This window comes from Pieris napi, chromosome 21 (assembly GCF_905475465.1).
Source record: "Pieris napi chromosome 21, ilPieNapi1.2, whole genome shotgun sequence".
Classification (NCBI taxonomy): domain Eukaryota; kingdom Metazoa; phylum Arthropoda; class Insecta; order Lepidoptera; family Pieridae; genus Pieris; species Pieris napi.
Window position 1 is genome coordinate 4,364,920 of NC_062254.1, and position 25,880 is coordinate 4,390,799.

At 32.4% G+C, this 25,880-nt stretch overlaps 1 protein-coding gene and 2 long non-coding RNA genes across 3 annotated transcripts; 2 read left to right on the plus strand and 1 right to left on the minus strand.

Annotated features, from left to right (window-relative positions):
- Positions 1-12,117: 12,117 nt before the first annotated feature.
- On the plus strand, positions 12,118-14,941 carry LOC125060432. The gene is made up of 3 exons (XM_047665339.1): positions 12,118-12,329; positions 13,825-13,860; positions 14,744-14,941. The coding sequence occupies exons 1-3, from the start codon at positions 12,183-12,185 to the stop codon at positions 14,891-14,893; spliced, it is 333 nt and encodes a 110-aa protein (XP_047521295.1). The 5' UTR covers positions 12,118-12,182; the 3' UTR covers positions 14,894-14,941.
- Positions 13,301-13,790, minus strand: LOC125060433. Its single transcript, XR_007118857.1, has 3 exons — positions 13,610-13,790; positions 13,446-13,529; positions 13,301-13,373 (listed from the first exon to the last, which is right to left on the minus strand). It is a non-coding gene; the product is annotated as an uncharacterized LOC125060433 (long non-coding RNA).
- A 362-nt stretch (positions 14,942-15,303) lies between the features above and the next one.
- LOC125060330 lies at positions 15,304-16,984 on the plus strand. Its single transcript, XR_007118831.1, has 2 exons — positions 15,304-15,853; positions 16,802-16,984. It is a non-coding gene; the product is annotated as an uncharacterized LOC125060330 (long non-coding RNA).
- Positions 16,985-25,880: the final 8,896 nt, after the last annotated feature.

The following is a 25,880-nucleotide window of genomic DNA, read 5'->3' on the forward strand; positions in this document are numbered from 1 at the left end:
GTCTATAACTCCAGTTAGTATTTTGCGTAGAATAGAGCGTGTTTGCCGACGTCGTTGGCCGTTGCGCGTTCATTGTGGCGCTGTAATGATACTCTACTGGAAGAAAAGTAAACGTTCACTCGCAACGCACTAAAGCACTAAAGAACTTGCCTTTCAACTTGTACTAAAATACTCTCCTAAACACTAAGATAATGTAAATCGGCCCTAAGAGACCTGCCTTTTCATCCCATAAAAATATATTCTGAATAATCTTTTAATGCAGCGTAATACAATTATACTCCTAAAAACATAATATCTAATCTTAGATAGATAGATGGAACGTAAACACGTCTGAACACAAACTTCGCAATATACAGAGCGTACCTATTCTTAAAAGGCCGGCAACGCACTCGCGAGCCCTCTGGCACTGAGAGTGTCCATGGGCGGCGGTATCACTTAACATCAGGTGAGCCTCCTGCCCGTTTGCCGCCCGTTCTATAAAAAAAAAAAAAAAAAACAATACCTTGAAAATGGTCCTAAAATATGTTTTTCCATGTTCGCGTGTTCGGAAGCAACCATGCGAATAATACTTAATAGTTTATTAAAACATTCAATATTCGCCCTTATTCCAAAGGGAAATATACGGTATGTTTTTCGTATATTCCTTGTAGCTATATCATAAAATCGCGTGTTTTCATTGTAATGCGATTAACAAAGGCTTAATCCTTTCACAATAGGTGGATTAATCTGGCTTTTGTGTAAACAGAAACGGTATTATATCAAACGCAACGAATTTCGTTTACACCAATTATTCAATACGAGAGCTTTGGTTCGTTATAAAAATTTTGCACTTAATCCGCTCGCTTTTTTTTTTAATTTATTTATTTTATAAGCCATACATCTAATGATTATTATTGTTATTAAAGCTTTATTTAATTCGTACATTTCAATTGGTTAGTTTATATTCCTTAATATTAGTATTAGTTAAGTTAGTAAGTTTTAAACAAAATTTAAGTTAGTTTTATGTTTAGTTTTTTATGTCTAGTTTTTGTATGGCCTCCTACAGATTTTTCCATTTCTCTTTGTTTTGAGCAACATTCATCCAGTTTTCCCCCACTAGTTCTACAATGTCATCTGTCCATCTTTTCCTTTGTCGTCCTATACATCTCTTTCCATCTAATGATTATAGTTTAAGTATTACTCTAACAGTTTACTAGATAACGAGCATTTTTATAGTATTCAGATCTAAGGTTCAATGAGTCTATAATATAACTTATAAATCTATCACTAAATTTAGAATCTATATAATATAATTCCGCTCGCATTTTGAATTTTACACAAAACCAAAATAATGGAACTTGCTGATTCTCGGTTAACGATATTGATGTTTTTGCAATTCGATAATATTTGAATATGATTAGTTAGATCACAAAGTATGTGTGGACAATTTCATAATCTGTATTGTTGTCATATACACAATCATTAGTATGTCGGTCTACAAAATTCCCGAACACCATGACTTATATCGAGATTATAATTCCTATCTAATTTCATAAATATTCATTAAGAATATATCAAGCATTTTGGTTTGTGATGGCCCTCTTCGAGTCATAATAACTCTAAATATGTGCCTAAACTGTAATTTTAATTAAATGTTGAAGTTCTAAGTACTTAAAGATGCTAATGTAATTATATAACAGAGATTTATAATATATTTTTTTTAAACTTGGCCATGTATGGGCCGTAAATAACTAATGTTTAGATCCTCCATTGTTACGAGGTGTGAGGGTATGCTCCGGAGGGATCCAAGCCACATTGCAAAGCAAGCTCTCGACTGGAATCCTCAAGCCAAAAGGAAATGTGGCCGGCTTAAACAGATCTGGCAACGATCATTAAAAGGAAACTGGATATACGTACAGTGAAGTTTATAGAGCTATACAAGAATGATGAGGCTGGTGTTCTGTGTTGGAGGCCCTCTGCCCCATTTGGCGGACATAGGACCTTAAAGCCAAGTAAGCCAAACCCCTCGTTGAACATTTCAACAGTAAATTTTACTATAAAACTAGCAGACCGGCCAAGCGTTGCTGTGGCTAAGGTTTTTGTTATATTACATAGTAGCAAACTATTCAAGGGAAACGGCAGGAGAACACCAGTCATGGGGACCACCATGCTTTTTGGTGGTTATGCCATTAAATTGTAGCTTATGAGAAACGTTGGTACTTTCAACACAGCGCCATCTGTTAGAATTGTGACTATCAAATAATAAACAAATATTTTGCAATAAAATAATATTGCGGGTATAAATTGAGATGTAAGCTATCATATCTTTTAAGTTGGATCAAACTACACACGGTGTGCTAATTTGATTGATATCGGTTCGGTAGTTTAGGAGTCCACAGCGGGCAAACAACGTGACACGTAATTTAATATTAAGATGATAATTAATATGGGTAATATTAAAATAAAAAAATCTGCCATTTATACTGGAAAATCTGTAAAAAATTACGTATACTCCTTACTAACTTCAAATCCCGAAGAATCACGTATAACATTCGACGCGTAATTTTTGTTTTTGATACTAGACATGTATTTGGCTGTCTCACTGAAACCCATATTGATTTTCATAACATTTCGCCCGTCTCATTAAAATAAAACACGTTTTTACGTTATAATTAACGTAATAACTAACAGTTGTCACGTATCGCGAACATGCTGCTTTAATGAAAATAAAATTAGTTTTTTCACAATAGCCTGACCACGCGACGTAATAAAAAATAATCTTTATTGTTTTGTGTAGAAATTACCATAACTCAGGCTTATTAAATTAGATGATGATTTAGTGCTGTGGTCAAGCTATTGGGAAAACGCGGGGTTTTTATAGTTGTATTTATATGTTAATTACCTTTGAGTATTTGTTTTATACAAGTGTACACATCTGACACAAAAGTAAGTCTAAGCTAAGAGTTACATTAAATTAATTCAAATAAATATAAAATAATAATGAGCAGTGTTGGTCATATATCATAATTGAAGTCTTAGGTTCGATCTCCGGCTGTGCACCAATGGACTTTTTTTCTATGTGCGCACATTTGCTCGAACGGTGAAGGAAAACATCGTGAGAAAACCGACATGTCTTAGACCCATAAAGTCGATGGCGTGTGTCAGGCACTGGAGGCTGATCACCTACTTGCCTATCAGATTTAAAAAATGATCATGAAACAGATTCAGAAATCTGAGGCCAAGACCTAAAGAGGTTGTAGCGGCAGTGTTTTTTTTTTAAATATAGACTAATATTGTCATCATAACTCATAATTATTGTCTATGTCTAACAAATTACAGGCTTCAATGATAATGTTCATCAAAGAAAATTTCTTTAAAATCAATCAAATCGACACCACTTTATGATACCAACTGTATCACAAGTAAGTACATAAAACATTCGAAATTCAAAATATTTTACGTTATCCAGGTCATTCGAAATTCAAAATTGAAAAGCATTGCCACATTTTGCATGGAACAGTGGTCGTGCAAACCACGACTGGATTAAATTTTAAATTCATTTTTTGGATAAAGGGTAAATTATTTAAATTTGGAACTCGACCGAGAAATAAATTCTGAAAATTGGGCATAGCGGTTGTATGTGAGGGTCGAAATAATAAGTACTTAACATTCGTTAATTTTTGGTTGAAATATATATTTTTCTTTTTTATAGGTATATCTTTATTATACGTAATCGTTGATTCGGGTACACTGAATCGTTGATTCGGGTAGCTTGATATGTTTCAGTACTGGCGCTACACAAAAACATTGTTAAAAAAGTAAAAGTCAGATACCAACTAGAGCATTGTAGCCTAGTGGCTTAAGGGTCGATTCGACCAAACAAGAGTAAATCTTAATCTTAGAATAAATCGTCAGTTAATCGAAAGTAAATCAATTTTACGTTTTACCAACTACAAATTCTAAGAATAGTGGGCTTATTCGGGAATTGCTACTATACCGCCGTTTCGCACGGAATAACAGCTATTCCTAGAATAATTTAATGGCGTCAGTCAGTCCAATCAGCTGATTTCTGTCATTTTACAAATATGTATTCTGTGTTTTAATTTCAAGTCAACGCAACGCACTAAATTAATAGTCTAGCATTGTATAATGAAACGTTTAAACAATTTATTATTTATTTATTTATTTTTAGATTTTTTATTTTCTATAATATTAGAATGAAATTCAACTAGGCTCAACAGAAGTTCCTTTTTAGACGAAAGCCTCAAACAAACAACAAATAAAAACTTTTTGTTGTCGTTTGACACCTGTTAAAAGCTACTTTTTCACACTATAATACGGCAAAATCGAGTTGACATGATGTATGCTCTTACACTGTCCCGTCGTAGAACAACATTTATTTGCCGAGTTTTATTTTCGTTCACCATTCTCTTGCTATTCGCGTATTGTTATTCCTAGCGCAATTATACTATCGATTACGTGGACAAACGACTATGGATTTACTCGAGATTAAAATCATGGAATAGATTATTCTTGGTATAGTTACTCGTGTATAAATTGAAGTTTGGTCGAATCGACCCTTAGTGTGCATAAATTAACCCTGAGGTCAAGTATTCGAAACACGGCTGTGCAGTAATGAAGTTTGCTTTCTATGGTGAAGGTAAACATCGTGAGGAAATCAGCATGCCTCGAAAACCCCAAAAATCTACGAGATTACTACCTATAAGGCTACTTCTATAAAGAATATAATATTCAAAGAAACGAATGCAATCAAACAATCGGCGGACATACATAACCTTACGTAGGTCTTGGCTTAATTTGAATTAATTAAAATATATCTATATATATAAAAATGAAACCCGTTTTCCGTTGTCACGACATAACATGAAAACGGCTTGACCGATTTGTCTGATTCTTTTTTTATAATATTCCTTGAAGTACGAGGATGGTTATTACGGAGAGAAAAATTAAAAAAAAATTGAATGAAAAGTCTAAAAACAACACTTTTCTATATTCCCATACAAAATATTCATAATAATATTTAAAGGCAATTTGAACTTTAATACCATATCATAAAGTTCAAGTGTTAGTGGAGGGGTTCCGGGAAGGTAATTTTTTTATTTTTTGACATAATGTATTTGTTTTATTATCAACTTTATTTTTTTTATCTTACTAGCTAGACCGGTGTCCCTAATAGCAGAATAAGTTTAAAAAAAATAAAGAATCGACTGTTAGGCGGTACGATGTTCGCCAGGCCAGCTAGTATAAAATAATATTGTCATCATTGCTCATATTGTCTATGACTCCGTCTTACAAATTATACTAAGACATCAATGATATTTTTCATCATAAATAAATTTCTTTAAATTCAATCAAATTGACACCACTTTATGATATCCGACGGTACTACAAGTAAACATTCGAAATTTAAAATATTTTATTCACGTCATTCGAAATTCAAAAATTTAAAAGCAATATAATGGCTATACCTACTAGGGCTAGGAATAGAAGAAGTATTATTTTTATAAAAAATGCTTTATATTATTCTTCTCCACCCAAGAGCCCCAGCCCTTATTAACGGTAGATTGTTATCCACTCACACACTCACTCACTCCGGCGAATCTGCGACCCAAAAATTGTCTTGGCCTCCGAAGAAACTTCTATCGCTATACGGTGCCACCTTCCGCTAATTATTGCTGGCTTTCAGCTGCAGATCTTCCTCTACCCTGTCGAACTAGCAGCAGCTAGCCGACCTACTGGTCTCCGAGCACTTAGTTGTTAACCACTGACTAAAACTCCATATTGCCTTTTGTCTGATTGTAGTTTAATAATTTAATGCTAATGTGTCACGTATTGCCTTTCAAACAATGAGGGTCCAACGGAAACGCAATTAACTTTGTACAACGGAAAAAGGAAATATCAATTCGGGCTCAGAGTGGGGATTGATTACTCGAAGCCAATCTACTCAATTTGTTGCATTGGATATGTTTTGGTATAGCTTATTAAGGTTAGAGGAAGTATTTAAAGACTACATGTCAATGAACATATAACAAACAGATGAAATAATCTTAATTAATAGTATATCCATAGCTAGCTGGCTGGAAATTCATTACAAAGGAATTTTTGTGTGCAACGTTTAAAATCGGACGTTTCGGTTATTTTGCTTAACTTGAAAATTTATTTAGAATACCATTATTGTATGTAACATTTTGAGACTGTTTCTAAAAAAGAATCAATTTATATAAATAATTGTAACTAGTTCTATAAAGATATTATCTACTCGTATTGTATGTATAAAAGAGCGTACCAATTCTTAAAAGGCCGGCAACGCACTCGCGAGCCCTCTGGCATTGAGAGCGAGCCTCTTGAGCGTTTGCGTTCTGTAAAAAAATTTGTTTAATTAAAAACATTTTGGAAAAATGTAAACCCATTCCTATCCGAAAAGAATTATTACTAAATCGTTCCTTTGTTAAGAACCCTTCGGGTTTTTAAGTCGAGATAAATATCATTATAATCTTCGGCATGGTATGATCTCCAAAGAGTTTTGGTATTATTATTACGTTTTTGACTTACTTTACTGAAAACCGCGCCGCTGAATCTATGTCACAGTAAAACAAATGAAATACTACATTCATTTCACCAAGCTTTTATAAATCTCGAACTCAATCAAGGCAAATGCAATGTTGGATGGCGACGCGACGTATGGTTTGCGTTACTCGATTTTGCATCCCGATGCACTTCGCTTGCTATCTTGGGATTGGATCGATGTCTAGACTAGACAGTCAATATAGGTCTCCATCGTGCCTTAATCTTGTAAAAATGCTTTCAATTCAAATGTAAATAAAGAAAACAGGGGTACACTGGGGGTTTATAGAAAGGGTACTACAATCTTTGTTCGCTATGTTATATACGGATGATTACTTGAGGACTAAAAGTGTATGGGGATTTTAACCATATGGATTTGGATGTATTTAAATTCCCTATTTTTCACACTTATTATCTCGTATTCTAAGTAAGTATGGTAAGTATATATAAGTTTTCATTCTTGAATTTGATTCAATATTAAAAAGACAGTCGTAAAAGTATTTTTGTTTTATTTCCTCATACATATAAACCAATTTTTTTTTATTGTTAATATTTTAATTCCATTCATCGCTCTTAAAAAACTTCTTGCCTGGCTTGCCTAGATCGCTGATAAAATACCCTGCCCGTTGTATTCAGTCTTTAGATAGAACCGTGACGTGATATATTCTTGTCTTGTTTAAGTGTAAATAAAAACGATTTGTATTTGATTAAATCAAAATAAAATACGTTTTTCTTTTGTGACATTAAAGCTGAACAAAAAAGTAGGGAAAGATCAAAGAGGATGACGAGACGTCTGGAATAACATTTTAGAGTAATGGATTTTCGAATTTCATTACGAAACACCGCGGCCACAACGATATCATTACTACATGCGTAATTTGCAATACATTGAAAGTTTTCTACGACAGTATTTCTGTAAGCACGTAGAAGAAGGGATGTATAAAAAACAAATGAAGGCTTTCGTAACCGTTTTAATAGTTGTAAAAGGTTCTCAGAGCTTCAAGTAATGACCGTGGAGTTAAGTACGAAGACAATGCAGAACTTAAACATTGTTTTGCAGAACAAAACTGCAGTCGTTTTGCATTCTTGTTAAGTTCTATTGGTTTATTTATATCTTAATGATGCTTAATCTTTAAAAACTTTAAGCGGTGTAAAGTTTTTTATTACTGTAACATTTACGATATTATTTTATTTAAAAATATAATTGAAGGTTTAAATTTTAAGCTATTATGTATTATTTTACGACTACTACTTCCCAAACTCAAAATAATAACAACAAAGTATTTTATTTCCTAATTACAAGTTCAACAAGCTTTGCAAGTGCGATTATATAAGTATATCTCGCAATTCGATGTGCCTTTTGGCATAGGCCTCTCCCGAAAAAAAAAAGGTGCTCAAAAAGAACGTTAGATTTATTAAATTTAATTTTTCACCTCATCGCAATTAGTGAATAAGACGGCTCCTGGGTTCTATTCTCGGACAAACAATGCTGACTTTTATACTAATAAACTATGAAACAGAAAAAATATGTCTGCCCCATGCTCCTTTATTGGTGAAAAATCATATTTAAATTTAGGTATTTCATCTAACAGATAAAAAATATTTGTATAAATAAATGATTACACAAAGTGAATGCAAAAAAGCTTTGATGTTGCAAGTATCCTTGTTGAGTATCATACGATTTAAGTTTAAATTCATTTTAATTAAAATATACAGACTAGTGATTTCATAAGAGAACTTCATAAATGATAAAAAAAGGGTGCGTGTACTTATGTACGCGCGTAAGAAGTTATACTTCTTTGGCATTATTAAAAATAGTTTTTGATTGCATGCAAATAATTAATTACAATTAAATAATCAAAGACTGGAAAAGGAGTCATTAAAGTCAATAAAGTTCAGTTTACATTTGAAAAATTAATTAAATAAATATTTATTATTATTCTCTTACATTAAACAAATAAAACACTATTTATCTTTAAAACATTTTTATTTCATTATACTATTTATTTTTAAGTGACTGTCTTCATCAGAATTTCGGTTTGTAATTTTAAATTAATCATTACTTGGTTGTGCATCTACGAGGCTTCTCCAAAACTAAAACTACTACTTGCTTTCTGCAACAAATAAGAGAATATTAATTTAAGCTCTGTCCATGCAAAACTTAAATTTTTTTATAATTCATATTATAAATTTTTTAACACATTTATATTAATATAATTATATAAATGTGTTAATAATATAATTTGTAGCACATGCTACAGACCTGGATAGCAACTTTCTTTTATTCTATTTAGAGATAGAGATAATTTAAATATAATACCGGTGTCTTCCTTGTAGGTTTCTTTGGAGTTGTTTGGGGATTCTTGTTGTTCAGTTCGACATGATTTTCTTTAACCTTTCTTTAATCCTACAAAATAATGAAATTGTTAAGTTATGTTGTCACTGTTGTGCACACCTTTGTTTGGCTTTTTTAGTATTCAAGTTATGTCAAAACTGATTTATTACCTTGTCATTGTTGGCTTTTGGGATATCAATTGTTTCCAAAATGATTTTATTTGTAATATCCTGAAATATATAAATAACATCTATTAATTTAAGTATCATGGTGAGTGGTTCGCACTCAGGTATTAAGGTGTATTATACCCACTGTCCATTATAAGTGGGAATGGGCTCACTTCTGGCTGGACAGAGTTTCGGTACTACAAGTGCAACATGGATGTTTTGAGGTATTACAATATCTCTAACTACCTGTAGGGGAATAAAGTACTGTTGTGAGCATATGCCTATGCTTGAAAGGTTGAACCTTGAACATCACCATACATCATATTTATAATTAACATTCCTACCTCGACACCATCACAATCAAATTCATTGAAATCTACTTCAAACCGTTGCGGTATCATCTCTGCCATATCCATTGTGTCTCGAGAAGGTGATGGTGGCTTTGTTCCACCTCCAGTTTTAGATGTTTCACGGCGATAAGATGACAACTCTTTTTTTGTATTCAATTTAGTGCACTTCCACTGATTCATCAATTGTTTTTTGTCTCTTGTCCTTATATTTGCTAGATTAAATCTGAAAAATTACATGTTTTGATTAAATAATGTGGTAATTTTTTTGAGATGCAGGTACTTATTAAAATGTTTACTTCTCTGTTATATCGCTCCAAGCCTTCATTTTCTCCTTATTAGTATTCGTGCTTAAATCTTTGTTCTCAATTATTTATATATAGAATATTTCTAAAACGTTGCTGTAACAAACGCAATAAACATAAGCAATGAATAATGGTTCATGTTTCAGTTTTAATCAACAATAATACTCGATAATACCTACGGATAGTTAACCTCAATTGTATTGAAGCACTCAGGAAGGTTGGCACAGTTTTTTCACAAATATTTTATCATATTAATTAGTTTTGATTTAGATATTAAATTTAAATCACTTCTTATTATAATTCAGACGCACATATAAAATTCGCGCTTGTATAATGAAAATAACTAGATACATAGATAATCTTTTATTTTAAACAATAATTCAAACTCCTATATTTGTTTAAAAGGTAAATGTCAATGTCAGATGTCAATTGTCATGGATATTCAAAATTCTTGTTAAGCTGCTAAGCTAAGAAATAGAATATGCGTGAAGTTAGCTTATATTCTATTTCTTTTGTAGATTGCGCACGCTATAATCACACTCCGAATTTTGTGTCATAGGTGCGCGCGCATCGTAAAATTTCACTCTCATCAAATTTTCATAACGCGCCTAAAGAAGTATAACTTCAAAAATGAACGAATACACTTGGCAATGCCATTCCTATTTTTATATAATGTACATACATTCAACCAACCGTTTCCCGTCGCGATTTTTGTGTATGGTCTAGAAACAAGTGACAATCATAGTCCTCGTTCCACAGACGTTAAACAATGAAAGATCTAGGTTTTATTATTTCGCAAAGACAAGATATATTTGAATTAAAATAATTGTGTAACCAATATTTCATAATTTGGTTTGAAACTGATAAGTGTGTCAAGTGTGTGTCTAAATCTTCTGGTGCGATCGGCCTGCCTTTTTGGTGATAACTCTAAATCTACCAAACAAACATACTATATTTTTATGTTTACTATATTAAAGTTATGTTAAAAAAATATCTAAAATTATACATTGTTTTTTAAATATATGATATCAAATTTATTATAAACATTACCCAAATAAATATTGACTTACCACAAGTTTAACAAATTTGCCCTCGACAACAGGTGAGTTCAATTAATATCTTAGCAGCTCATCTCCTCCACAAAGCTGAAAATAACAGTAAAACACCACGCGCGCATATAAGTGCTTCCGCGGTCTGTATCACCCACTGACTTTAAGATGATAATTAAGATCGTGTTTGCAACTGAAATCAAACTACAAACTGTGCCATACCAACTAAGGTATCAAGGTGAATTATATGCCTATATATTATATAGTTTCTTGCATAAGTAATATGCCATCAGCCGGTTGTGAAATGTCAGTTCGATACGTAATATTTGCTTATGCAGTAGGAAATCTAATGTGTAAGCTGTTTATCTTAAACATGACGCGAGTCACTTAACTAATGGATTTGCAAGCAATATCGAACATAGTTCACTGATCATATATTCCTGTAAGATGAACCCGCTTGACAGTTCTGATTCAAAAAATCTAATCGAAGATTTTCTCCTCTACCTGATCGCAAAAAATAAACAAACAAAAAAATAGCCGCAAATTACGTATGTCAAGTGTAATATTAGTTAGTAGTGTATTCTATAATTTAACGCTAGAAACACCTTCTATTCGAAAAATGTTAGATGTTGAAAGACAAACGACGATAGCGCATTTCGTTTGCTTGCGATTGGTCAAACGGAAAGGCAATGCGTCTTGATTAAACATGTGATTCTCGCGACCATCTAAACCAGAGTTCCCCAAACATTTTTGTGTCGTAGACCCCTTGCCATGGTTTTCCGAGTTGGGTAGACCCCCTACTTTCCTGATATTGATTTCGTGTAAATTTCTAACTGTAGTGAAGTTTAGTGTTAAAAATTTAAAGTGTTATGTTGTTACATGTTAATTTGTACATTTATTAATTGAATTTATATTAAAACTACTCATAATATTTTTTTTTTATCTGATATATTGGTACTTTTATAAATAATGTATATGTTTTTATATTATAAGATAGTATGATGTAAGTAAATAGGTACTATCAGTGTATGTGTTGAGATCCACTACCGTGGATTTTCATTTCATGGACCCCCAAATTTTTTTTCGCTGACGTAGACCCCTTGCATGTTGTCATAGACCCCTAGGGGTCGATATAGACCACTTTGGGAATCACTGATCTAAACGAAATGCGTTGTTTCGCCTGGCGTTTTATATCCTCCATGATACTTTTTTATGCCAAAAAGGTATACGCCTATACTTAAACTTAAACTTAAATTTTAACATAAAATACATATGAAACATCGTACATCTTGGCCGTGTCATTGCTAAACAAAACAAGGTTAAATCATATGCGTACGTTTTCCTTAATCTTGACACATGAGTCAGTTCGTGTTTTGCAATCAATGCAGCATAACATGGACTGATTATTGTATACAATGAAAGCAATAATATTCATTGTGTTATTAGTGTGTTTACAATTACAAGCCAAGGACTTGATATTAGGTACTAGAATTAATAACTTGTTGATATCAACACAGAAAGTTGTGTTTGGTGGAATACCACTTATAAGACGGGATAAAGATTATCGGTCTTACTAATAAAGATTTATGCACATCGTATAAGCCTGTTATAAGAAAAATGTTACTAATAATGTCTGAATTGACAAGGTTGATGTATACTGCTGTTATAACAAGTGTCTGGTTTGTATGAAGACTTGTACAATGCTTATACAACGCAGAGGCCTAGTTTAACGGGTGTATAAGACAAAAATTGCGTAATTTCATCTGATTTCGCGTTTGACAGCATTTTTTGACTGTTTAGTTCAAGGAAAGATTTAAGTTAGTAGATATTTGTGTTTGTTGAAAATAGATTTTATAGATCAAATAGAAGATTTAGATAATATTGATATGCAGCTAATACATACGATTGAAGATTTGCCGCCTCCAAGGAAAGTCAAAGAACATACCAAACTCGGTGCAATCCGTTATTACTTTCGCTTGGCGATTTCAAAACAAAATATCGCTTTTCAAAGAAGTATGTTATGAAGATCTGTGACAGAGTGCGAGCTGATGTCGAAAAGAGTACTAGAGGTGGAGGGTTTTCGATTTAGGTGTCTTCTTCATGGCTTCTCAGTGTCATTAGAAAATGCCAAATTATATATAGTAGCACTGGCAATCCTCCACAATATTGCTATTGATATCAAAGAAGACCTGGATGTTACGTTTGATGACACTGAGAATGCTCCAGAAGAACCAAGGCCAACCTAGACGCCCCCAAGCAATCTGGCTAGACAAGCTGCTAGAGCTGCTTTTATTGAAACATATTTTTAAGGCTGTTTTATTTACATAGGTGTGGATAGTTAGGGACTTGAAATAAATAAAAAGTTATATTTCATTTAAAACGGGGGTTTTATTTTTTTTATAAGTATATAATTATTTATTTAATTGCTGCTGTAACAATTTGAGCCTTAGAAGCTTCTGTCTAGCCCTTTCGTGAGCTTCGGCGAGTCGCTTCTGTTTGAGCTCATGTGTTTCAGCCATCTGCCTTTGTTTTGTTTCGTGCTCTTCCTGGAAACACTGGAACACTACCGTGTTGCGGAGTTTGGCACTTTCCACTATTTGAGATGCCTAAAAAATTTAAGTATGATCGTTGAGGGATTTTGAATGAAATAGTCCTTTCTCTATCACATTGATACTAACCTCTTCTAACTTTTGTACTGCAGAACGCGGCTTTTTATGTAAAATTCTAGTCCTCTTTGTCTGAGGTTTTGGAGTTTCTATTAGCTGCAAATAATAAATTGTTATTAGTATATTGAGTAAATGTGTATATAATTGCTTTGGTTGATAAAATAAATACAACTTACATTAGAATTATGAGTCGTATCAAAATTATTAAATCAAACGTCAATCAAACACGGCGGGTTGCCAGGGTAACAATAAATAAGGGTCGTTTTGTTATTCAACCAATACACATCGATTATTGGTCAAAGAGGAGTTTATGCCCTGTACAAGCTCTATTCACTGAATTACTATCACCTTGTCATAACGCATATATAGTGATTTTTTATTAGTAAGACCGTATGTGTATACTGATTCGAAACAGAGGATTATTAAGGTAAGCTGTTTTGTATAACTTTATTCGTTTTGGCTTAAGCTTAGGTTTCCTAGAAAAGCGGTGCCGTTATCCGTATATAATCGATTATTTAAAATATAAAAATCGCGAAAAAAAATCGGTTTTAATCGATTTTATTAATAATCGATTATTTTTTCACATCCCTAGTTGTGAAGAATCTGACGCTTCGATGCGGTTCGAATCTGCGCTAGTAAAATTGACCCTTAGAAAAATTGAATTATCACGAAACAGAAACAGAAATATGAGACTTGAACGGTTGTAGGTCATGTTTTTATTATTTTTAAGTTTCTATGATTATTATTATATGTAGCTTAGGTAAGATTCTATTGTAAATTATATTTTCCTTTTTTATATATTTCATATTCACCCTTGAGCTTGTTAAAATTGGCTAACACGGTCTCAGTTGTTAAACTCTTGCTGCCGTCGTAGCTGTAATAAACTTAAAAAAAAAAAATTGGTTGTTTGTAAAGTAGGTTTACGATCGAGATGTTTACGTGATAACGTCTTATTGGTGATATAAGTTTTTGGGAAGTAAGGAATTAATGAAGATAACAATTTTTTCAAATTTTAAATTACATCTATCGTTTTATTCACACTTTTGATGATAAATTTCGGGTGTAAAATGACAAGTTTACTTATTCGACTATGATATACATTTTTCTTCATACATTCACGGAATGACTGGCAGCGCTCGAGATGAGACGGGAGATCGGTCCGTCTCTCTCTCGTTATACCTGCGATCGCGCTCGTGAGGTTTTGGTGTGACACAAGTTTCTGAACATGTCACCCGACTAAAACGATTTTAAAGACGTTATCACGTCAAAATATAATGCAATAATTTATTAAGATTATGTATCTTTTCCAGGGTGTGATTGCCCGCGACCTTTCTCGAACTGACGCTGAAGTGACAGTGAGAGCTGGAGGTGTGGGCGAAACCCACATAACTTTACACCTGCGGAGCGCGAGGGGGGAGGGACTGAACTATCTTATACTCATTTTTAGTCAGAATAAATAGTTTTCTTAAAAATTGTGTTGTATGGATTAGACACCTGTTCAGCAAGAATTTGTTGATAATTTATTTCTCTTACCATCAACATTTATATTTGCAATCTATACTAGGAGTTGGTTGACAACAAGATTGTACACATTTTACATAATATATCAATCACAGATTATAATAATATCCATTGTAAGTAAACATAGTACAATGATGTCATATTATGAAAGTGTTTTATGATATTGTTTCTAATAGAAAATATGTACTCGTAATTATTTTACACCCTCCACCTCCCATCCCATCTATCCCTTCCCTAAGATTATCATTCTGGTGTGTACAAATGCCTCAATGCGTGTGTAAAAAACCATGTAAACCTGTATCTAGTCTAGTATATATATCTAGTCTATATAAGTCTAGTATAAGTCTTAGCTCTCTATTTTTCTTTATAATATATACTATTTTGGTTTCAATTTTTGTTAAGTTGCTATTCATTAAACCATTGGAAATGCGGAGTACACTGATGTACAGGTCTCAATAGGCATAGTTCAGGGGCTCCAATATCTGCTAAAAATGTAACTTTTTATTGAATAAAAAAAAATCTTTTTTTTTAAATTTGAATGTAATTAAACGCAAATCCTTAACACCACAATAAGTACCTACGAGTATGCATAAATGAATACCGGATTTATCAAGGTCATAGTATATATTATTAAGGAAAATCATACTAAATCTCGAGTTCTTAGTTAGAATTTTTAAATCGAAGGAGTTACATATGTTTTGTGTGCGATGAGGGCAATAATATTTGTTGTGTTATTTTATTATTTGATATTTGTGAGTGTATGCGCCAAGGATTTTAAATTTGGAATCATCTATAATAACGACTTAATATCATTTAAAAAAGTTGAAGCTGACGGAATACTGCTTACAAAAGTAGAAAAAGATTATATTTATATTGATCCCAAAGATAGTATTATTGAGGTAATATAAAACGTTTTTAAATCTATTAGTAGATATTTGGTTTAGTGGTTAGTACCCCTGACTGCGAATCCATGGGCCCCGGGTTCGATCCCCGGCTGAGACAAACATCGATGTGATGAGCATTTGGTGTTGTGCTTAGGTCTTGGGTGTTTAAATATGTATTTATATGTCTATCTATCTATAATATGTAGGTATATCCGTTGCCTAGTACCCATAACACAAGCTTCACCAGCTTAGCATGGGACTAGGTCAATTGGTGTGAATTGTCCAATCATAAAAAAAATATATATATATATATGAAGATTTCCATAGTTTCTTTTTTGGCTATGGTATAATAAAACCAATGGAGCAGTGTTGGCCTAGTGGCTTCAGCGTGCGACTCTCATCCCTGAGGTCGTAGGTTCGATCCCCGGCTGTGCACCAATGGACTTTCTTTCTATGTGCGCATTTAACTTTCGCTCGAACGGTGAAGGAAAACATTTTGTGGAAACCGACACGTCTTAGACCCAATAAGTCGACGGCGTGTGTCAGGCACTGGAGGCTGATCACCTACTTGCCTATTAGATTAAAAAATGATCATGAAACAGATTCAAAAATCTGAGGCCCACACCTAAGGAGGTTGTAGCGCCACTGATTTATTTTTTATAATTAAGCCAATGAGATCACGAAAGTTTCTTTAAAATAAATTAAGCTACAGTATTCATAGCGATAATCCTGCAATTTAAATCTGACTTTAGAAATATTATATTGGTATCATTCTTATGTTGAAAATTTTTCCTTAAACTTATATTACTTGGATAAAAAGGCCGCAACGTGATAGATTCACGTTGCTTCATTCAAAACACTCTAATAGTTTTTCCTCTATGGAAATTTTACTTTTTTGACGTAGCTATTTGAAATATAGACCTTGTACACAGGTTATACATAGAATTTGTATTTTGTTTGCAGGGTGTAGTGGCGTATGATCTGTGGCATACAGAGGCTGAAGTCAATGTAACAGCTGGAGGCGTCGGCGAATCTCACGTGACTCTGCATCTCCAGAGCGAGATAGGAATAGGACTCAATTATGCTATCCTTGTTTTTATTGAATAAACATCAAAATATAAGTAAAGTCAATAATTTTTAATTTAATTATGTATTTAAATTGATCGTACCTACCTCAAGCGCTTGGCACACTGCTTATAGAATAAATAAAAAATCCTTTTTATGCCTTGCAATTTGCAAAAAAACAAAGTAAAGTTAATATTTCCCAATTATTTGCGTTAAACACTATAATTAATATTAATTTGATAACATATGATATGATATGTATGGTACAAACATTGTACAACCATAACATATTTGTACCATATTCTTGCAATACATTATTATTAAAACGTAGCGCTTAGGTTCCTTCCTATTCCTAACCTAATTAGAAAATAAAATAAATCAGTAGCGCTACAACCTTTTTAGGTCTCGGCCTCAGGTATCTGTTTCAGGATCATTTGTCAACCTAATAATCAGCCTCCTGTGTCTGACATACGCCATCGACTTTTTTCAAAGAAAGAAGGAAAGTTTATTGGTGCACAGCCGGGGATCGACCCTACGACCTCAGGGATGACTGCCGTAAGCTGAAGCCACTAGGCCAACGATTCCCGGCCTAATAATAGTTCTTACGAGTAAAGTGAAATAGAGGTATTAAATATCTTATCAATTGTATGAGAAACAATGTTGCATCATTTATTATAACGTACGATACTGTTGTATAATGCTAAAAACTGTAATGCGGAAATAAAAACAAACCGCATTGCTTTAATTCTTGAATTACAACTTAAATAAATAAATAAATATAGCCTTTATTGACAATCTTGTAAGTTATATTATCTTATTTCTACTTAGTTATTAACGAAATTTAGTTAAAGTAAATGTAAATATTATCTTATTATTTCCTATTAGACACCGGTTTCTTGATCGTCTTGCTTTTCTCCACAAAGATCTATCTACGTCACTTATTCCATATATCCCGATTAATTTTATATAACGCTTGTTCTAGTTCTGTTAACTTTTCTTTCGATTTTAATTCTTGTATCGATTGTTGCTATGTGTAGTCTCTTTTTCCGTTCAGCCCTGCGATTCTGTAACTCACTTTTCGAACTCTCACAGCTGTTTTCGCAGCGGCGGTCGCGCTCAAATCAGTCGTGAAGCAGTCATTTTACGATTTGGTATTCTGATAAACAATAAACTACAAGCTCCCTCCGCTTGTCAAAACGTAATGTGAAATTGCTTAACAGAATACCATGAGATTCCAAAAATGGAAGGGAGCGTTGTTAGTGCGAGGTGAACTCACGGATTAACAGAATCGCACGGCAGTTGTTGTGTTTGCTAGTTTTTCCGTTATGAGATCTTTGAATTATAACTTAAAAGTCACTATATTAATGTTTATGTTTCCAAATTCCTTTATCCACGCTGATCAACTCCCCCGAAAGTGCAAACACACAAATCAATTTTAGCGAATTGTCTGTGTACACAGGGTGTTTAAACTGAGGGTGAACTAATGGAGACACACATTAAACCATGCCGCGTGCAGACAACATTGACACAGAACAGGGGGGCCTAATTAGTTTAAGCCTGTGGCCAGGGCACCCTGGAGATGTCTTTCGAGATACAAATATACTAGATACGCGCTAACCTATTAGGAAATGATATTGGCTCACGCTTTATCACGTGACCATTTTCATAGAAATTCGTTTGGCGTTAGTGGGTCACGCCTTTCGAGAAGTGATTTTGTCTCAAGCCCCAGGTTAGGTTATCTATAGCTTTATAATTTACGCATATGCCTTTCATTTATAGAGAAATCTTTGATTTTAAAATTAAAGGTTGTTGGCAAATCTTTTATTATATAAGAATTTAATTAAGCACGAAAGTAATGTTACATAAAATTTATATCATCTCGAAAATAATTAACTGGCTTATACATATTTACTTTGCCCTATTTATTACACGTACGCCCTATTTCTAATTTAAATCAAGTTGCAAACACTGTAAAAACATTTTTCTTCTAAAAAGATTGACATAACATTGACACTGTCAAATATTATTTGACAGTGTCCTAGACCAGATTGTGATTTGAAATTCGAATTAGAGCGGGGATAGGGATATTTGTAATTGTTTGTTATTTGAGTTTAGTGTAGCCATCTCTTTGTATATTTTCTTTCCGCATTGGAAGGCTGGTGACTTGATATTACAGGATTTCTATAGTCATATTATAGGCACCAGCCTCTCACAAAGATGGTCATCAAAAGTGTAAAATACAATATTGTTTTAGTTTTTAATTATATTTATCCATTACTTCTTGGACCATCGTTAAATAAGAATATTTGGCACATCCAGCACAACTATAGCAATGCAATGTCCAGTGGGGCGCCAGCCACTGCTCACATTTTATCCACGGATCAAAAAGCATGTGCTTATTAAATTTTCATCGAATTACCTTAATACAGTAATTCAATTCCCATTTAGAAGTCGCATACAATTACCATTTATTTAAGTTAATTGATAGTTCGGCGTAATTAACAGTACTTTTGAATATTTGATATGACGATAAACTCGAATGAGTGCAGTAAAATTATACTACATTTTATATGTAGAAATAACATTTTATGATGATTAAAACTAGTTACACTAGGCGTTAGGGAAGAAAATGCGGTAAATATTCAGTATCGCGGCACCAGCGATTTTGAGGCTGATTTTTTTTTTACAGTCGCGTTATGATCTGTAAACATCATAACTAGTATTGTTATGATGGCGCATGAAAAAAAAAATTCAATTTATTTGAAAAAAATAATAATATTCTAACCTAACCTAACCGAACAATGCAGCCCCGGAGGGCCTTGCGTACCAAAGCATTTTATGCCTGTGCTGTTACAGGGGGGGTTCTGCTCTTCCTCCGCGCCTCCGATTTTTTATATACACTCTAGGGGTAAGGCAGACAAGACCACGTCGATAGTGGGGTGCACTGATTCGGTTTTGGGTACTGTTTGTTTTATTTTTGCAAAAAAGGACATGCGCCATCACAACAAGTTATAGTGCTGAGAACTCATGACGAATTTTTTTTTTCTTTTCCACTTACGAGCATTTGAAAATAAAATAGTGGGTGTCGTTAGCATTGCTTTTTAAAATACGGAAAACGTTTAAAATATGGCCACTGTTTAAATTAACACTAGCTAGAAACTTTTAAGTACATATTTGTGATACATATAATGTTTTAGGTTAATAATATGTAATTTGGATTGAAATTTACTTACACAAAAAAACACAACTGATGACGTCAGATATACTATTAAAGCCCCAGTATCAAGCGACTCTTTTCACCTTGTTGATGCGGTCGAGTTAGAAGTGCCCGAGGTTGTTTCTAGAGTGAGTTGTCGAGTTCCATATACAACTGTACTTTAGCAATACAGGATAGCCCAAATGCATTTTGAATAATAAAATCACTGTACTCTTTCCCATTCAATCTATAATTTCGTCTATAAATTCAATCTATAAATTCGCCGCATAAATTTTATGAAATGTCGAAGTAAATATTTGAATTTAGAACTCATTTCGAGATTCAGATTTTCAAAGTAAAAGTTAAACTCCAAATGAAGCTTCTATCTGGATAAGTAATAAGATAAAACTTAAATATACTTTTGCAAAACTTCCTCTCGGCTTGCTAAATTAAAATATCTTAATGGGAATCGGATCTTACTTTCTTGCTTTCATTTCGCCTGAGGAAAATTTTATAGAATTTGTCTATAAAATCTCTTTTTTTTTAATGGCTGTGGCACGATTTGTGCATTAGCCAGCGTCAAGTATAGGATTTTTTTATAATTCGTGCTAGTCTTTAGAAATTCGACCATGTCCTCCATGTACGGTTTAGGCACTCGCCCGGTACCGCACAACCCTTCCAAAGGCCGAGAACAAATTTAAATTAATTTAAAACTTGCCCTCGAACCGGGAATCGAACCCGGTACCCCTCACCTTAAAATCTCTTTGGTTAGTATAAATAGATGTAAATATTAATCTTATACAGGAAAATTAATTTAATTTCACTTATTGTTTAAATTAATTTATACATTGCGTTTTTTTATAGTCAGAGTCAAAAGTCAAAATCGTTTATTCATTTAGGAATGTACACTTATGAACGTCAAAAAAGAAATACATAATAAATGCTTCTAATTTTACATTTACTGCCAGTTCTCAAATCTAGGGCGTAGAACGAAAGTGAAGAACTGGCAATAAACTCACACCCACTCTTTTTAATCGCCAATTTTTTTTTGTTTTACACAATGTTTGTAAGGAGCTGCAACCACTACACTATGTTCCACATGACTTCTTAAGGAATAAATAGTTAGTTAATAATAATAAAATAAATTAAAAACAAAGATTTGTCCTCTATCAGCAGAAGGCGTGAATAGGCACTTACATTCTCGTAAGAACAACACGCAAATCATAGTAGAAACAACTACAACATCACCACATACACGAATTCAAGTCCGACCAATCACCACAAGTAGCACCCATTCACGAGTATGACGCATGGCCAGCCATCGGTCCCCTTGCCATATTTTAGGGAGAGAGCCCGCATGGACAATAGAACTCATAGATCCGATAATTTTACTAGATTGCTTACTAACTTTAGATATATTATAAATGCAAGTATGTACAATTTTAATAGGATAGAATTGTGTAAAGAAAGTACGCACCTTTCTTGAAGGACCCTTAATTAAATTTGTGTCCAAGGTCATCGATCGATTAATAGCTTTCAGGTTTTCAAAAGTTTCATTTTCCATACATTAACAAATCGTTACATAATATATGAGGTTAGAAACATCCTCAATATATATCCTTTCACAAGTCGACTCTCGTACAAGAGATCGAGTATTGCAAACCAGTCATAAATTCTCAGGTCTCCCAGTTTACGTACGTATCGTAAAAGCATTGGTAAGCATTTAAAGTATGAAGCTATATTTCAGCAGTTAAGCTGTCCAGTGTGATGTGTGAAGTCGGTACTAATGCACTCCCAGACGCAGACGAATAAAATATACATAGATATAATGCATACTTAGGGTGCATACAAGGCATTTTAAATTCTTGAGGTATTTTTCTTTCATAAAACTTTCTGTTTACGCTGAATGGGCACAGATAAGTCAGCTATTCACTAGTATAAAATACCGTTTTAGTATTTTAATTAAAGGTATTATTTGGAGCTTTATGGTCTTTCAAAATAGATTTATTATACATAGAAGTCGATGTGAAATCGTCAGTAAAATAAACTGCGTAAACTATGATTAAATGGTTTGGTTTGGTTTCATAGTCTACTGTAAGCTATTTTAACTTAACACCCGAAATTAAAACAAGTAAAGTCGTTTTTGATATTGGCTAAATGCATTACAATTACTATATAAAAGGAATATCAATATAATAACGTATAATAAAAAAAAATATAATAAAATGTTTGTGCGTTCAAGGAGTTGGCGTTTTCTCAAAGCAATCACCACGATGAATAAGAGCTTACAAGATTCGATACTTTCAGCGAAAAGTGAGGGCTATTAAGGGCTTAGTTATGAAATTAATTAACTTTATGTAAATATAATTCCAGATTTTTTAATAAGTCTTTTACGTATATGGTATAAAGCAAATTTGTTTTGTTTAATAATAATTTTTATTCCTAATATGTAGCTAGTCATAATAATAATAAAGAGAATCTGTGCTTAATGGTTAATGTACTATATAATATGAATTATATAGTGCATATAGATAAGTAAATGTATGTCCAAGGGGGTGGAATAAAGAAGTAGTTTAAGTCAATTTTAAGATAAGAAATCTCTAATTAAACCCTAGAAAAGTAGTCCTGATGTTTAATTATCAAAGGTAGATCTTGTTTTATGCTGAGCAAGTATTCTTTTGATTGAATTATGGTAGTATGAACATAATATATTGATGTTCTATAATTTTTGGGTAAATATTCATATATTACTACAAATTTCAACAAGCCCATTTAGGAGGGATTTAATCATAAACACGCACAAAAGATTTATAAAAATTATTAAGACCTTACAGAGACACAAAATAATAGTTATAACTATGGATTTGCTTTATAAATTTGATATCCCACATAGAAGTAAGTGTTAGGGGATGAAAATGAAACATAGTCCGAACCGGAACAAATATTTATCTTACATGTTGTTTACTCCTGGGATCGATCGAAAAATATCCATCCCCAAATAACTTCTTCGCTTAACAAAATAATCAAATATGGATACATTATAAACAATACAACTTACTGCGCTCATATTAATTAATGATTACATTTGTTCGACTTTTTACATACGGTAATAGGTATATTGTCTTTTTGGGGCTGTCAAAGGCTCGATTTTCGGAGAAAACTAGTATTTTAAGACTTTTATTATACTTATAACGATACAGGTACAACTTAGATTTCGTCAATTGATTTGTGATTAAACGTAATTATACAAGCCTCGTAATTAGCTATTTAAATATTGTAATTTTGACTCATTACACAAGTTTAATTTTGACTTTTTTTTTAATTTTAGTTAGTAGTTTACTAGTGTTACATGTTATGTTATGTTTTTTTTTGTTTATTATTTATGCATTTGTATTTTACACTAAGTAGATATTTCTTTTAATTTTTCCATACTAGGATTGCCTGAAAGAAATCGCTTCTCGCTAGATAAGGAAACCCGTTGCTTAATAATTTATGTCTTTTTATAATATGTTTAAGGTAACGAAGTAAGATAAATAAATCAATAAAATCATAAAAAAATCTATAACTTTGTAAAACAAAGGATAAAGGAAATTAATCTATCTATAATGTATATAATAGAAAATAATATATATATAACAATATTTGATATATGGCAATACATATTATGTTTGTATTATGAATGTGCCTTTACGACGCTGTGCTTCATTTTCCTGAATTCCACATCAAGCTTCACGTCTGACAGTGAAAAATATAAACGCGAAAGCAAGATAAGTTTAGCAGAAACTTTTAGATTTCTTAACTAAATAAAGTTTCTGAGATCTCTCGTAAAATATTGTTTTCAGTGAGAATAAGTTTAGTTTTATCAAGACAAATGATAACAAGTGAATCCACATTCAATTATATAGAATAGTATAAAATTATTTATTTACTCAATAACAAAAAATAGTTTCACTAGTTTACATAATTGGGTTTTAAAAAAAAATATTCTGATAAAGGGAAAGATCATAATATTATATAAGTTTTATAACAAAATAATTTGTTTTATTTTTTTTCGCAAAAATTCAAAAGTTATTTAAAAATAATGATCAGATTAAATTAAATCAAAGATTATGTAACCACTGTTAAAAACACAAACGTACTAAGACATAATAAAAGTTTCATTCGTTCGTGAAAGAATCTAGGCTTACGTGTTTTTTTTTTCATTTTATAACAAGAACCTCATTCCATTGAAATGTTACAATATCACGAATGTCGTCGAAAGCATTTAATTAAATTCGTTTCGTTTAATTAGCACATTAACCTCAAAAGCTTTGTTAAAACCCTTTAAGATAAGCCCTTTGTAATATTTTGTCACAATTTCCTTAATTCTCTGCTTTTATTGTGGCAATAACATTACAAATTTTACCTTCACAAACAAATTGCCAGTCATTAGTGGATAGTCTGCAAGTTTGAATTTCGAATGTAACTTCGTAGACAAGTACCGAAAATTCATTTTTGATACGTTGCAACGACGTTCCATCAAAAAGTCATTTCCTTACAAGAACTACGAAGAAAATTTTCTAATTTGATCCAATCTAAATCCAATTACATGTAACGGAGGGTTAGCCACGCGAAAAAGCTGATACGGATCTAAAATAAACTAAGTTTAGAAGTAATATCCTTACTGCATATATTAAATATTTTCTAACAGCTTTATAGAACTTTGATTTGAGAACCACAATATACAATTAATTATTTCTCTCGTGTTAAGATCTATTTGACGTGATAATCATTATAAAAAAGGGTGCACGTAAGAAGTTATACTTCTTTGGCATATTATTAAAAATAGTTTTTAATTGCATGCAAATAATTAATTACAATTAAATAATCAAAGACTGGAAAAGGAGTCATTACGGTCAATAAAGTTCAGTTTACATTTGAAAAATTAAATACATAAATATTTATTATTATTTTCTTACATTAAGTGTAAAATAAATTCTATTATTCGAATGTTGTTTTTAAATTATGTCCAATGCCGTATCATCTTCCGTGGGCAACTTCATTCTTAAATTTCATAGAACACGTTAACTACAATCTGTTCCTATTACACCACTACATATTATATTCTGTTGACAGAACATGAAGTAATAAAGTTTTCTTACATTATGCAGTAGACAAGCGTCTATAAATTAATGTAACAAGGGTACAATTATTTTCGAATCAATATCAAACGTATTAACAACATTAACAAGGATTCTATCCAGGCTTCGTACTTACCTGTTGTTTCTATTTTTGGTGTATAAATAACTTATACAAATTAACCTACACGTATTGTTTACATTTCGTGTGACACGTAAATGCAATTTTCATTTATTAATAGAAAAATGTTAAAAGGTAAAGAACATTGAATATTTCCCAACGGTTTGAAGCTATGTGAAATACCATAGATAATATTTATGCGAATACGCCATCGAAATATTACTGTAGTGACATAATCTGTGACGCTTGTCATGCGGTCAATGGTTATTCGATGTTTAAAATTTAAATTCAGTTGAGTCACGGATATAATTGAGTGGTGTTCTGAGATCATTTTGACGTTAAATTAATTTGCGATAGTCACGTCACACCTATCAAAATGGTGCGTGTACTTATGTACGCGCGTAAGAAGTTATACTTCTTTGGCATTATTAAAAATAGTTTTTGATTGCATGCTAATAATTAATTACAATTAAATAATCAAAGACTGGAAAAGGAGTCATTATAGTCAATAAAGTTCAGTTTACATTTGAAAAATTAAGTAAA